Consider the following 14312-nt stretch of genomic DNA (forward strand, 5'->3'; position numbering starts at 1 on the left):
CACTTACATACTTGTTAGAACGTGACAGGCATGGTGATAAATGATAAAAATGCGACCGTGCTACTAGGGCTGGTCTCGCAATTTAATTGAAGATTTTGAGTTTTGATTTTGATCCTTAATGTTAAAATTTGTGGAATATAAGTTGATGGCTTACTATGCAAACGGGGCATTGAATTTTCAGTCATTTTTTTTTGCTACGACGCATAGTTTTTGAGATAAATGAATGTTTATAATTTGAACTACCATTAAACATTATTTTGTCATATAATTCCTTTATAGTTTATAAGGTATTATGATATAGTATATAGGTATATGTAACACCGGATACTTTTACGTTTCATGCCGAGTTGTTGGAGAATATGGCTGACGATGACTCATGATGATCAACGGCGCTTGCGAACACCAGAAGCCTCGGTCTTCGCGAAAGGGAATGTAGCTGGAATAACAGCGGCAGTGAAAAAGGAATCCAGACCGAAGCAGAGTCCTGTTGTGAAAGTCAGGAGTAACCCCGCTTCGACAGCCTTAGCGAGAGGCACGCGCCACTGGACATCAGGTCATGTACACCTACTTTTACTATTATATTATGAATGATTTGATATGGTAATGTGTGTTAGATACCGTGAATTGCTTGACTTCATCTCGTTCATCGACATCTAGCACATATAACATAAGTATAAGATGAAAATATTGCCAGAGGTTAAGTTAAGAAAAATAAATTTGATGAACCGATAGAAACTATTACTTGTGTACCAATTATGAGAAATTTTTGCCTAAATATGTCAATGCGATATAATAACGCGTATATATCTTATCTTACGAAATAATAGATACGATCTATGAGTGGTTCTCAGCCGGTCAGGCCTTTGACCAACTTTTGTGATTTCTATTTGAACTGCAAGGAAGCTCCACATTTATAATGCCATCTGATTATAAACAAAATTGGACAATAATTAGCTCATTAACGGCACATTTTCTGTGAATTGATTGATTTGTTGCTTTGTTTATTTATTGGTCGAGTATCGAGTATCGAGTATCGAGTATCGAGTATCGAGTATCGAGTATCGAGTATCGAGTATCGAGTATCTAGTATCTAGTATCGAGTATCGAGTATCGAGTATCGAGTATCGAGTATCGAGTATCGAGTATCGAGTATCGAGTATCGAGTATCTAGTATCTAGTATTGATAGTCATTTGGTTTATTGAATTATAAAGTCATTTGGTTTATTGAATTATAGAGTCATTTGGTTTATTGAATTAGAGTCATTTGGTTTATTGAATTATAGAGTCATTTGGTTTATTGAATTATAGAGTCATTTGGTTTATTGAATTATAGAGTCATTTGGTTTATTGAATTATAGAGTCATTTGGTTTATTGAATTATAGAGTCATTTGGTTTATTGAATTATAGAGTCATTTGGTTTATTGAATTATAGAGTCATTTGGTTTATTGAATTATAGAGTCATTTGGTTTATTGAATTATAGAGTCATTTGGTTTATTGAATTATAGAGTCATTTGGTTTATTGAATTATAGAGTCATTTGGTTTATTGAATTATAGAGTCATTTGGTTTATTGAATTATAGAGTCATTTGGTTTATTGAATTATAGAGTCATTTGGTTTATTGAATTATAGAGTCATTTGGTTTATTGAATTATAGAGTCATTTGGTTTATTGAATTATAGAGTCATTTGGTTTATTGAATTATAGAGTCATTTGGTTTATTGAATTATAGTCATTTGGTTTATTGAATTATAGAGTCATTTGGTTTATTGAATTATAGAGTCATTTGGTTTATTGAATTATAGAGTCATTTGGTTTATTGAATTATAGAGTCATTTGATTTATTGAATTATAGAGTCATTTGGTTTATTGAATTATTTGGTTTATTGAATTATAGTCATTTGGTTTATTGAATTATAGTCATTTGGTTTATTGAATTATAGAGTCATTTGGTTTATTGAATTATAGAGTCATTTGGTTTATTGAATTATAGAGTCATTTGGTTTATTGAATTATAGAGTCATTTGGTTTATTGAATTATAGTCATTTGGTTTATTGAATTATAGTCATTTGGTTTATTGAATTATAGTCATTTGGTTTATTGAATTATAGTCATTTGGTTTATTGAATTATAGAGTCGTTTGGTTTATTGAATTAGAGTCGTTTGGTTTATTGAATTATAGAGTCGTTTGGTTTATTGAATTATAGAGTCGTTTGGTTTATTGAATTATAGAGTCGTTTGGTTTATTGAATTATAGAGTCGTTTGGTTTATTGAATTATAGAGTCGTTTGGTTTATTGAATTATAGAGTCGTTTGGTTTATTGAATTATAGAGTCGTTTGGTTTATTGAATTATAGAGTCGTTTGGTTTATTGAATGATCGAGTCGTTTGGTTTATTGAATGATCGAGTCGTTTGGTTTATTGAATGATCGAGTCGTTTGGTTTATTGAATGATCGAGTCGTTTGGTTTATTGAATGATCGAGTCGTTTGGTTTATTGAATGATCGAGTCGTTTGGTTTATTGAATGATCGAGTCGTTTGGTTTATTGAATGATCGAGTCATTGGTTGATTGAATTATAGTCATAATTTATAGTCATTGGGCTTGAATTATAGTCATTGGGCTTGAATTATAGTCATTGGGCTTGAATTATAGTCATTGGGCTTGAATTATAGTTATTGGGCTTGAATTATAGTCATTGGTTGATTGAATTATAGAGTCATTGGTTGATTGAATTGTAGAGTCATTGGTTGATAGAATTGTAGAATCGTTGGTTGATTGAATTGTAGAATCGTTGGTTGATTGAATTGTAGAATCGTTGGTTGATTGAATTGTAGAATCGTTGGTTGATTGAATTGTAGAATCGTTGAATTATTGAATTGTAGAATCGTTGAATTATTGAATTGTAGAATCGTTGAATTATTGAATTATAGAATCGTTGAATTATTGAATTGTAGAATCGTTGAATTATTGAATTGTAGAATCGTTGAATTATTGAATTGTAGAATCGTTGAATTATTGAATAGTTGAATTATTGAATTGTAGAATCGTTGAATTATTGAATTGTAGAATCGTTGAATTATTGAATTGTAGAATCGTTGAATTATTGAATTGTAGAATCGTTGAATTATTGAATTGTAGAATCGTTGAGTTATTGAATTGTAGAATCGTTGAATTATTGAATTGTAGAATCGTTGAATTATTGAATTGTAGAATCGTTGAATTATTGAATTGTAGAATCGTTGAATTATTGAATTGTAGAATCGTTGAATTATTGAATTGTAGAATCGTTGAATTATTGAATTGTAGAATCGTTGAATTATTGAATTGTAGAATCGTTGAATTATTGAATTGTAGAATCGTTGAATTATTGAATTATTGAATCATTGAATTATTGAATCATATTTTTAATTCATAGGTTACTGCAGTTAATGTTGCAGCATTACATTGAAATTTGATAATTATATTTATACTAGTGCGCAAATCGTAATTAAAAGATTTATTCTTAATATTTTATGTTTACAAAAAGGCGAAGCTCCAGTATGTAGATCTCAATTAACGCAAGTATTTCCTTGAAGAAATCTCTGAGTGGATATTGGTGATACATGTTGCGTGGGCAGTTTTCTTACAACCTAAACATAATTACAACGTCGTCGTAATCACCCCAGTAGTTAAATGATACCATATTTCAGTTACAAAATATGCGATTCCATGGTATACATTTTTGATTGTATTCTAGAACAAGTCGGAAGGTACGGATAGGTAAAACATCAGGTTTTTGCAGTTCTATCGTTTATGTCTGCCATGTAACATTTGAAACGTATAATTTATTTAATTCAACGTGTAGAGAAAATATTACTGGTCCTTTTTCTGCGGAAACACGCCTATTTAGGTGCTATGTTTATTCCCGAACTGCGGGATTTGGTATGCTGTAAAGACGTTTAGTGAATTAATATACTGTTCAAGTCTTTCATAAAACAATATGCATATTATAAAAAAATCTAATAGTCTGAAAATCCCAACGCGTCTTGCAATTTGTCAGCTTGGATAAATCCTAACAAGCTAGAATATACGACCTTCTCTGAAAACATTGGGAGGGGAGCTATTAGGTATAGGTTTTTAGTACCAGATGATTAATGCATTGATAATGGGAACATAATAGGTCAAGTTGTACACAATAATTACTTAATTATCGCTGTTATTCATCATAGTAATATTTTATAAATTATAGTCAGGGTTAAAGTTACTGAAAGGTTCTCGGGAAATATTCCTGTCTCAAGAGTGAGGTTTATAATTGAAGATTTCTTGACATGATAATGGAAAATGATGTTGAAGCCACGAGAATTTGATTTGATTCGTGTGCTGACACAGCTAAGTACTACCATTTTAGAAAAGATTTGAACTGGTTCATATTATATATGGCAGGAAGATTGATAGTGCTTCAGTCACGAGAATTGAATTGGTTCGTGTACTCTGTTGTTTCGGTCACGAGAATTGAATTGGTTCGTGTACTATCTACCTGCAGATAGAGATGATCATTACTCATGAAAATCGAATAATAAATGGCAATTAATGATCTGTTACCCTGAATTACTAGTCAAGGTGTACACTGTTGTGATTATTAACCCAATGTTGGATATTTTTAGGAAGTTGAGCGCCGCACCTCTACCGGCGTCCCCCGCCTCGCGCCGCCTGAGTCCGATGCGAGCCGTCTCCAGCAGGAGCCCGCCTCGCGCCGCCAGAGTCCGGTGCGAGTCCGGTGCGAGCCGTCTCCAGCAGGAGCCCGCCTCGCGCCGCCAGAGTCCGGTGCGAGCCGTCTCCAGGAGGATGTCTCCGGCAGAAGAGTAACAATTTTAACCCTTCGTATGCTTTAGTCAAAATTTACCACTGAATTAATAACCTTGAAACTGTAAATTCTAGTCCAAATTGTGTGGCAGGCATACGAAAGGTTATTTAGATGATGTTTTTGAGATTTTGACTTGCTGATGCCTGATTGAAACTGTTTTGTATCCTATGCGATTAGTGTATCCACTGTTAAGTAGTATACGTAGTCTGTCGGCCAAGTGTAGGGTTTCCACCTGGCACGTGTATGAGGACATACACGGAGTCAGGATGGACGAGTGTAGGGTTTTTGGTATTTAGCATACCTATTTAATTCGTTTTTAAAGTTAAGAGTAGTTTGAAATAAGACCTAGCATACCTACTTAATAAGTTTTTAAAGTTAAGGGTAGTTTGAAATTGAAGACTGTTATTGGTTGGGTATAAAAAGAAAGACACTTGGCGGACAGCTCTCTTTGGTTGTTGAGTCGTGCTAGCAGGCGGTTGTCAAGAGAAGAGATTATTGTGAATTGGAAGAAGACAAGAAAATAAATGGATAAATATCTTCAAGGTGTTGTTATTTTTACACATAACCTTTTGTACGATGGGATTTTGAACAGCGCTGCAAGCGGGACGTTTTGGAAACTGCAAATCCTATACAAAATGAGACTTAACGAGAACGCGTACGTCACGTCACGCTATCGAATGAAATATGACCTGAATATGACTGTATACATAGCTGGGCAGAAGTCCGTTAATCCGTTAATCGTTAATTAACGAAGTTAAGTTTTCGAGTAACGGATTAACTATTAAGTTAACTTTAAAAACCTGTAACGGACTTGTTAACTTCCGTTAACTTTCCTTAAGTCCGTTAATCGTTAATACCTAAGTACCTTGTACTCACACCAAGGCCGCGCACTGCCGAGCCGCGCCGATCACGTTCCGACTAGTTTGCGTTAGGTTTGTATGCAGTGCAAGTTTACATAGCGCGACAGCGTTTATTGGCTATGCTATTATTAATTAGTAATGATTACCATGTTAATTAGTAGATTAGTTTTTAATAAAATAACCGGCCAAGTGCGAGTCGGACTCGCGTTCAACGCGGACAAGGGTTCCGTACATTATCTCCGAGTCACGCTTGACTGCACATTTCTAATAGGTTTTCCTCTCATCTATAGGTAAAGAACTATTTTGTGTACTTTTTTCAAAATTTTAGACCCAGTAGTTCGTGTTGCACACGCACACTACGGACCTTTTCTCTATCTGACGCGGCTTAATGAAAGTACCTCAGAGGAAGTGTAGGCGACATATTTGCCGGTCGCGGGCTCCTCGCGAGTGATCTCGTCGCAGTAGGTCTTGTTCCTCACACGCACTACGGACCTTTTCTCTATCTGCCGCGGCTTAATGAAAGTACCTCAGAAGAAGTGTAGGTGGCATATTTGCCGGTCGCTGGCTCCTCGCGAGTGCTCTCGTCGCAGTAAGTCGTGTTGCACACACACTACGGACCTTTTCTCTATCTGCCGCCGCGCCGCTTAATGAAAGTACCTCAGAAGAAGTGTAGGTGACATATTTGCCGGCCGCGGGCTCCTCGCGAGTGATCGCGTCGCAGTAGGTCGTGTTGCACATGCACATTACGGACCTTTTCCCTATCTGACGAGGCTTAATGAAAGTACCTCAGAAGAAGTGTAGGTGACATATTTTCCAGTCGCTGGCTCCTCGCGTGTGATCTCGTCGCAGTAGGTCGTGTTGCACACGCACACTACGGACCTTTTCCCTATCTGACGCGGCTTAATGAAAGTACCTCAGAGGAAGTGTAGGCGACATATTTGCCGGTCGCTGGCTCCTCGCGAGTGATCTCGTCGCAGTAGGTCGTGTTGCACACGCACACTACGGACCTTTTCTCTATCTGCCGCGGTGCACATGGTTTGTCTGTGAACACATAAATACAGTAGAGTCCGGTTATAACGACGCCCAAGGGACCGCTGATATTACGTCGTACTAACCGGACGTCGTACAAAACGAACTGCCAATTTTAATACATTTTTTTAATCAAAATAATTACGTAATTTTGTATTTATTAATGCGACAATCAAAGAAAAAAATACATTTCCTTTAAAATATTTATTTACGTTAGTATTACAACACTTTGTCTTAAATGGAGAGACTTGTGTGTTTAGAAGAAGCCACTTTTCAAGGTAGTCAACTCACTCGTCATCCGCAAATTACTCGAATCCCGTAAAATAAAAAGTCGTAAGTCTTGGGGATCTAATCCAGCTGACGTTGTTTTATCACACAGTTCCTATGGCCATCTCCTGTGTCCATAGATCAGCTCGAAAGTACCTACCAAAATATTGCATTGTACCTAACTTATGTACATAATTCTGTATGTGAAGTTTAAGCTCAATTAAATAATGGGAATTGGATTTTATTTAGTTTGCAAGATTACGAAAAGTCACATGACTATTTCATCTTGCTGCGTATAGGCAAAAGGGGGAGGGGAGTTAGGTGCGCGGGACGGAGTAAGCTTCTTAAGTTCTTACCAACTATTTATTTGTAAAGACTACGTCGCTCGTCGTTGTAACCGGACTTGACAGACGGATTTTGAGTCAATTTCCGTTGTTAAAAGCGATCGGTCGTTACAAGCGGAGTCGTAATAAACGGTTGTACTTTCATAGTAGCTCGTACTAAAACCAAACAAGTGCCTATACTTACGTCGCTATAAGCGGTTGGTTGTTATATGCGAAGTCGTACTAATCGGACTCTACTGTAATCATCATAATTAGCTAGTGGATGGCGGGATTGTTTAATGAATTAAAAGAACAAAGGCCAATTAATATCAGAATTGTATGTCACATGATCACACTCACATACATCGCTTGCGTGCCATTACTTACGCTACGCGTAGGGTTTGAGATCCGGATATCCGAAATATCCGGATATCCGTCAAATCTAAGATCCGGATCCAACGTCTCATAGGATCCGGATATTTCGGATCTCACGGATCCGTTAAATATTGCATTGGTCGCGTTATTGGTACGCGATAACGTCATAAAATAAATACAAATATTGCTTAAACTAAACAGTAGTAACAGTAACCGTATTAAAACGAGCTACCTGCATGCCTCCTGACTGGAATAAGGGTAAATATTTGTATGGTTTAAAGTAATTGTTATCAGGTTTTCGCTCAGTCGCCTTTGGGTCGTCTACCTGGAACATCATTAGTGCTTGTGCGTGTTGTTATCAGTGACTTTTTTGTGTTATCGTGTCGGTTCCCAGTCTTCTGTTAACATAAATAACATGTGCTTGATGTGCTGCTGAGTAACTAATATTGATATTTTTTTCTCGTTATTAAGAAGCTCTAGCCCAAATTTCTTAATTTCCCGAAACTTTTGTAGTAATTTTACATTATTTTGGAGTAATTAACTGGATTTAAATATACCTATAATGGAAGATTGTTGTAATGGGGACTGAATAAATGAGTTAGATACTTTTTCTAAGCCATTTTTCCCAGTCGAACGACTGAAGGTATAGCTATTTTACCAAGGTAAAGGAAGTACGTTTTTTAATAGTATAAATTATATCACACCACACCGGTATAAAATAATAAAAGTACATAAATGTAACTTTTTCTCCATTTTCTATTTTGTGAGCTTATAATGGCAAATTTAAGAAAAAACGCCGAAGTTAAAGCGGTGTTTTTAGGCACCTTTAGATTCTTCTGAGCAGATATATAGAAATAAATTTGCTTTAATTACTTCATTTTTGGCGTTTTCGGTTACAAATCGACTACCGCCTCAAAAAAAAAATGCATAATATTATTAATAGGAATACCTAATTAAGACTACAGTGAATATCTTATTATACATATTTATATCGTTTTGAGATAATAATAATAATTATTAATAATTGTAATTAATTAAATATGAACATTTTACATTTTACTAGCTGTTCCTTGTATATAAGTTGTAAATTTCGTCACCTTTCTTGATACAGATCCGTATTATCCAAATTATCCGGATATCCGGATCCGTCAAATTTTAATATCCGAAATATCCGGATCCGAAAAATTGACGGATCTTGCAAACCCTAGCTACGCGGGACTACTAGCTACTTAGCTAATAGCCTACCTAGCTAATTAGCTAGTCCCGTGACCCGTAGCTTCAGCTAACTCTAAATACTTGAAATATGTGTAGAATCTGTTACATATTTTAATAAATTAAATAATAATATTATTTATCTACCTACCAGTAGGTACCTATACCTATTAATAGAATTTTAACTGTCGTTAGTCACAATAACATAAATCTAATTTTACGATTTAACTCACGTATTATCGTGACGCTACTCATGCAGTTAAGTAGTGCTTGAAAATTGAGACCTAGGCTCTCCGACTCCGAAACATGTCACGTGAGTGACTAAAAAATCTAAAAATACGCAAGTAACCGTAGAATTAGATAAAATACGGAGTAGCCATTAGCATAGGTATAGGTACTACGTGTTTTCTTAATAACGCTTAGTTTTGAAGCGTCAAAAAAAACACTTTAAATGAGTCTAGCTTAGACTTGTTTTAACTTTTAACTATTCCAAATATCAAATCGAAAGCGTAAATAGGTACCTAGTTCTCGAGATATTCAGCTATGTGACAGACAGACGGACTGACAGAATCGCACCATAAGGATTCCATTTTACCTAACATCCAAAATTTGCCACTGAAATTTGAACCTAAAATGTAGGAAACGGACTTGATTTTGCGTTGTTTGTAAATTGAACGAAACAAAGCAAAAGTGACTCTTTTCCAATTGAACATGGTTTAAATTACATCGAACTGAACTGAATAGGTCTTGGGCCTTAGGAGGATAACAAAAACGGTTCTTACCAGCAGCGACGATTCCCGAAGTAATCAGTGTGAAGATGGTCACGGCGATCTGCGCGGGCGCCATTTTAACGTGTCGCCAGCCCGACTGCTGGAAACGAACTGGGTTCCGTCGCTCCGCCGGTGTTCCGAGATTACTTATCTACTTGGAATTGGAACAGCTGTGTAGACCGTCGAATATTTGCGAAAACTACAGCCGGTCAATTGTTAAGTACAATAAGTACTGTACAGTCTGCAGCAATAGTTGCTAAGCGGGCAAGGTGTTCAAAATTACCTTGACGACCTCTTATTCTCTTAACAATAAAGTCGCCTCAAGATCCTTTCGAACTTCGAACACCTCGCCCGCTTAGCAACTATTGCTGCTTTTGTTTTCAGGCAACTATTCAATTTCAATTTCAATTTATTATTCAAGCAAAATGCAATTTTACAGGACTAGCCTAAGTCATTACATTTCTTATACCTAAGTTCAATTATAAGTAAAACTAATAACAATAAAATAAAATAAATCAATCAATAAAATAAATCAATAAATCAATAATTTCATAAAGAGTAGGTCACAAAAATACGTCTTTAAACATTTAAATCATTAGGTTAGCAACTCGCATATTTTCATACAATCTTTCTCAATAACCGTCCAGCCGTCCGCAAACAAATCGCAGGAGTGTTGCACAGCACCGAGCTTATTGAGCGTGTTCAGCGCTCGGCAAACGGGCGAGTTGCGCCGCGAGACCGTGCGGGCGGGAGGGACCGCGAAGAGACGCAGCCGGTCTGCACGAAACCGGGTACGCTCGTCCGGGACAAACAGCCGACATGCCTCGCCAACTAATTCGGGGCAGTCCAGGCGACCACGCAGGATACGAAGCACAGTTATTAGCTGGTCGAACAATCTGCGCGTCGCCAGTGCGTTGTATCCTAGCGTGCCCTGCAGGTAGGCTGTCGGATACATGAAAGGATAGTACCCGTACAGTTTCCTGAAGAGAGTACGCAGAAAACATTTCTGAACCTTCTCCAGCATTAGCATGTAGGTTGTCTCGTATGGACTCCACACGCACGAGCTGGCTTCCAGCTTGGATCGTACCAGAGCAGAGTATAAAACTTTAAAGACACCTACATGCGTAAAGTCTTTGCAGACACGTGTAACAAACCCCAAGCGTTTAAACCCTTCTGTAACCAGAGACCGCATATGGTCATGAAATGTAAGACCTGGATCAAAAAGCACCCCCAGGTCCTTCATAGAATAAGTGCGGGATAGAGACTCGTGATCAATGAGGTAGTCCGAGTGTATTCCTTGCCTAGCCCGAGTGAAACTCATGACATGGCACTTAGCCACATTAAGAGAAAGGCGGTTTTTAACACTCCACCGATATATCGCATCCAGGTTACTCTGCATGTTTTGGCAATCTGATGGGGTTTTGATATCAACCACGACTTTTATGTCGTCAGCATAAATTAGGAGTTTACCAGCAACTAGACAGCTCGAAAGATCATTCACCATAATAGAGAAGAGAAAGGGCCCTAGCGAGGATCCCTGACTAACACCAGATCTCGTTGGGTACGGATCGGAATCGAAGCAACCAAGCCGGACGAATTGATTGCGATCCTTCAGGTAGCTGGCAAACAACTTTAGGAGTGATGGGTCAAAACCCATCGCGGACAGCTTCTCTAAAAGGATATCGTTGTCAACCTGGTCAAACGCTTTCCTGAAATCAAGGTATGCAACATCAACTTGGCATCCTTCGTCCAGTTTATCCGAGACGTGGTTTACGAGCGAGAGAAGGTTTGTGTTGACAGAGCGGCCTTTTCTGAACCCATGCTGAGCATCATTTAAATAGGGATCCACTAAAGTGTACAGTTTAGAGTGCAAAATGCTCTCGAATACCTTAGCGAATGAGCTCAGGATGGCAATGGGACGGTAGTTTTCGGCTCGCGACTTTTCACCCGACTTTAGGATTGGTGTCACTCTCGAGGTCTTCCAACTATGAGGATAGGTGCCAGACTTGAGCGCCAGATTGAATACATGGGCTAGTGGACCCGAAAGTTGGGATTTAAAGGCTTTAATTATAAAAGCTGGCACATTGTCCGGTCCAAGCGCACATTTCGGTTTCAGTTTATCAACTCCGAGTCCCACCTCACACTCAGAAAACCCGGAAATGCTTATGTGACGATCACTGCCAGTAGCTCCTGCTAATTCGGCACTTAGCTTTGGCTCGCTGGAGAGGAATACACTACAGAAGTAGTCCGCAAAGGCCCCCGCCGCTGCTTGCCCACTAAACATCCGGTTCCCGTACATAATACTGGACTCATATCCGCCCTTGTTACGTAGGTTCGACACATGTTGCCAAAAGGATTTTGGGTTCGTTTTTAGACGTCGCTGAATATCATGAATATAGGCATCGTACGCTGCAGACACTCTTTTTTTTATATCAGCCCTAAGTTCACAAAACAGACCATATACGTACGAGTCACCGGTGGCTTTCCACTGCCTGTGCAAATCACCCTTCCTCTTTAAGTCCTTGATTATGTCCGCGGAGAACCAGGTTGGATATACTCTAGTAGCTTTCCTACTACGACTCTTTTTGGGAACGCATGCATCGAAACAGCTGTACAATAAAGCATACAATTGCTCAACCGCCCCGTCTACGCATTTTTCAGCCAGCACGGCACTCCAGTCAACCTTGGTGACTCGGTCGTACAACATAGGAAAGTCGGCCTTTGCAAAATTCCAGTCGGTGATCGGGTTGATGTTACTTGGCTCGACCACTGTAGCCCTTCCCGGTAGCGCCGGAGTGACAACGATTTCGAGTGGGGGATGGAAAACATCCGCGTGCTCTACTAAGCCTTCAGATGCTGCGCATACACTCACAGCTCCCACACATTCCGAAACCAATACTACGTCCAACTTACTTCCCTTACCATTAACTATGTCATTATACTCAGATAAATTACAAAATGTCAAAAAATAGTTAAAATAATTATTTACATTCAGACTAGCACTATTTAAATTGAGATCGCCTAGTATTACAATATTGTTATTTTTAATTAAAGTCGTACAGTCTTCAACTTTACAGAACCACGTCATGTAGTCAGAATCCACAGCACTGGGTTTAATATACACCACACATATTAAAAACTCACAGCCATTGAGTGAGGCAGAGACCCACAGGTCCTCCCCAGTCCCAGTTTCAAGATCTGCCCTACGACGAAGAACTATGCCAGGTCTCGCTGCCAAAAGTACGCCACCTCCTCTTGATCCCCGGTCACGCCTCAGCATCGACCAGCCGTGCGGAACCACTTCAAGGTCGCCTATCGACGAGTCCAAGTTCGTCTCCGTAACAGCGACAATATCAACATGTAAAAGCGACACATTATGACGCCAAAACTTCAACTTAGTCTTTAGGCCGCGAACATTCTGGTAGACTATTTGTAGTGAAGATACGCGGTTAACCTTCTTGAGAGATCGCGACAGTGGCCTCGTCACCCTTGTTAGTTTTCCAGCCGGAGGCGGGGTGGCGTCGACCTCGTTGTACGCGCCCGGTACTATATATCGATATACCTATTTATGATTAACAGTACCTATATATTCTGCAAACGGGATGTTTTCTACAAATGTTTGTCATCTTAGCTTGGCCCCCAGATTTCTACAGATCGCATTTCTCAAACGAATCTCGTGAAATTTTGTGAGCAGTGCAGTCTCGATAAATATTACGGTAATATCATTCATTGACAAAAAATCAATGGATAATATTATTTTATTACCCATGGATTTTTTGTCGATGATTCGACATGGGGTTCTACAGCTATAGCTCACAGAGCTGCCTACTAGTTCAAATGATTTTAACATATGTTGCTACTTTCCCGAACTAGTGCGGGAAATAGCACTTTCCGTGTGTATGTTGAAAGTTTAAAGTGCCATATCGGGTAACGGCACCAGTGGCCAGCCAGGTACCAGTGGTCAGCCTTTTGAGTCGTTTATTGGTCATAAATATCTGGTACATACTTGGAGGATATAATCAAACGGAGACGCCATGTCTGTAATTTTCTGTACAAAACAGTCTGCCGATTTTTGCGGGGGAGGGGAACGTCAAATGTATGCGTAACGTAAAAATAGCCATGTCAGATAAACGTCAGTCCATACATTGTGTATGACCGTTGGCCGCCTATTTTCGACAGAGGGGAAAGCCTGTTAATGGCTACTCCGTTTAGTTGTATCCTCCAAGGGTACATATATTCGTTTAAACGAATCGCGAGTACTCAAATAGGAGCTTTGATTACTTATTGGTTAATACGTCACACGACAGGTGCGGTGAGGGAACGGGGGGAAGAAATATACTCGTTCATACAGGTGCTGTTTGTTGACGAGTGCAATAGTGTCATGTCCGCCATATTTTTTACTGCACGTGGTGTTCTCTTAACAGGCAAGAAAAACTATGTTTTAATGTTAAAAGTTATTGTTTTTGTTAATGATTGGTTTATTTATTAGTTTATCTATTAAATTGCATTATATTTGAATGAAAATATCAATATTTCACTTATAAATTGAGGGGGCTGGCCACTGGATAACACTTTTTTCCAAAGAATCCAGTGCCCAGCCCCCCACGGCTGACCTTTGGGTTATTCGTT

The 14312-nt window shown here is 38.5% G+C and overlaps 1 protein-coding gene across 1 annotated transcript in view; it reads right to left on the minus strand.

Annotated features, from left to right (window-relative positions):
• The window catches only part of LOC134656840 (lysosomal acid glucosylceramidase-like), a 29316-nt gene extending 19520 nt beyond the window's left edge, over positions 1 to 9796 (minus strand). The window contains exons 1-2 of the mRNA XM_063512366.1: positions 9696 to 9796; positions 6621 to 6748 (exon numbers count right to left, since the gene is read on the minus strand). Of these exons, the coding sequence (XP_063368436.1) occupies positions 6621 to 6748; positions 9696 to 9759 (192 nt within the window). The 5' untranslated portion in view covers positions 9760 to 9796. The remainder of the gene's footprint in view (positions 1 to 6620; positions 6749 to 9695) is intronic.
• Between the last annotated feature and the right edge of the window lie 4516 nt (positions 9797 to 14312).

Source organism: Cydia amplana, chromosome 19 (genome assembly GCF_948474715.1).
Source record: "Cydia amplana chromosome 19, ilCydAmpl1.1, whole genome shotgun sequence".
Taxonomy (NCBI): domain Eukaryota; kingdom Metazoa; phylum Arthropoda; class Insecta; order Lepidoptera; family Tortricidae; genus Cydia; species Cydia amplana.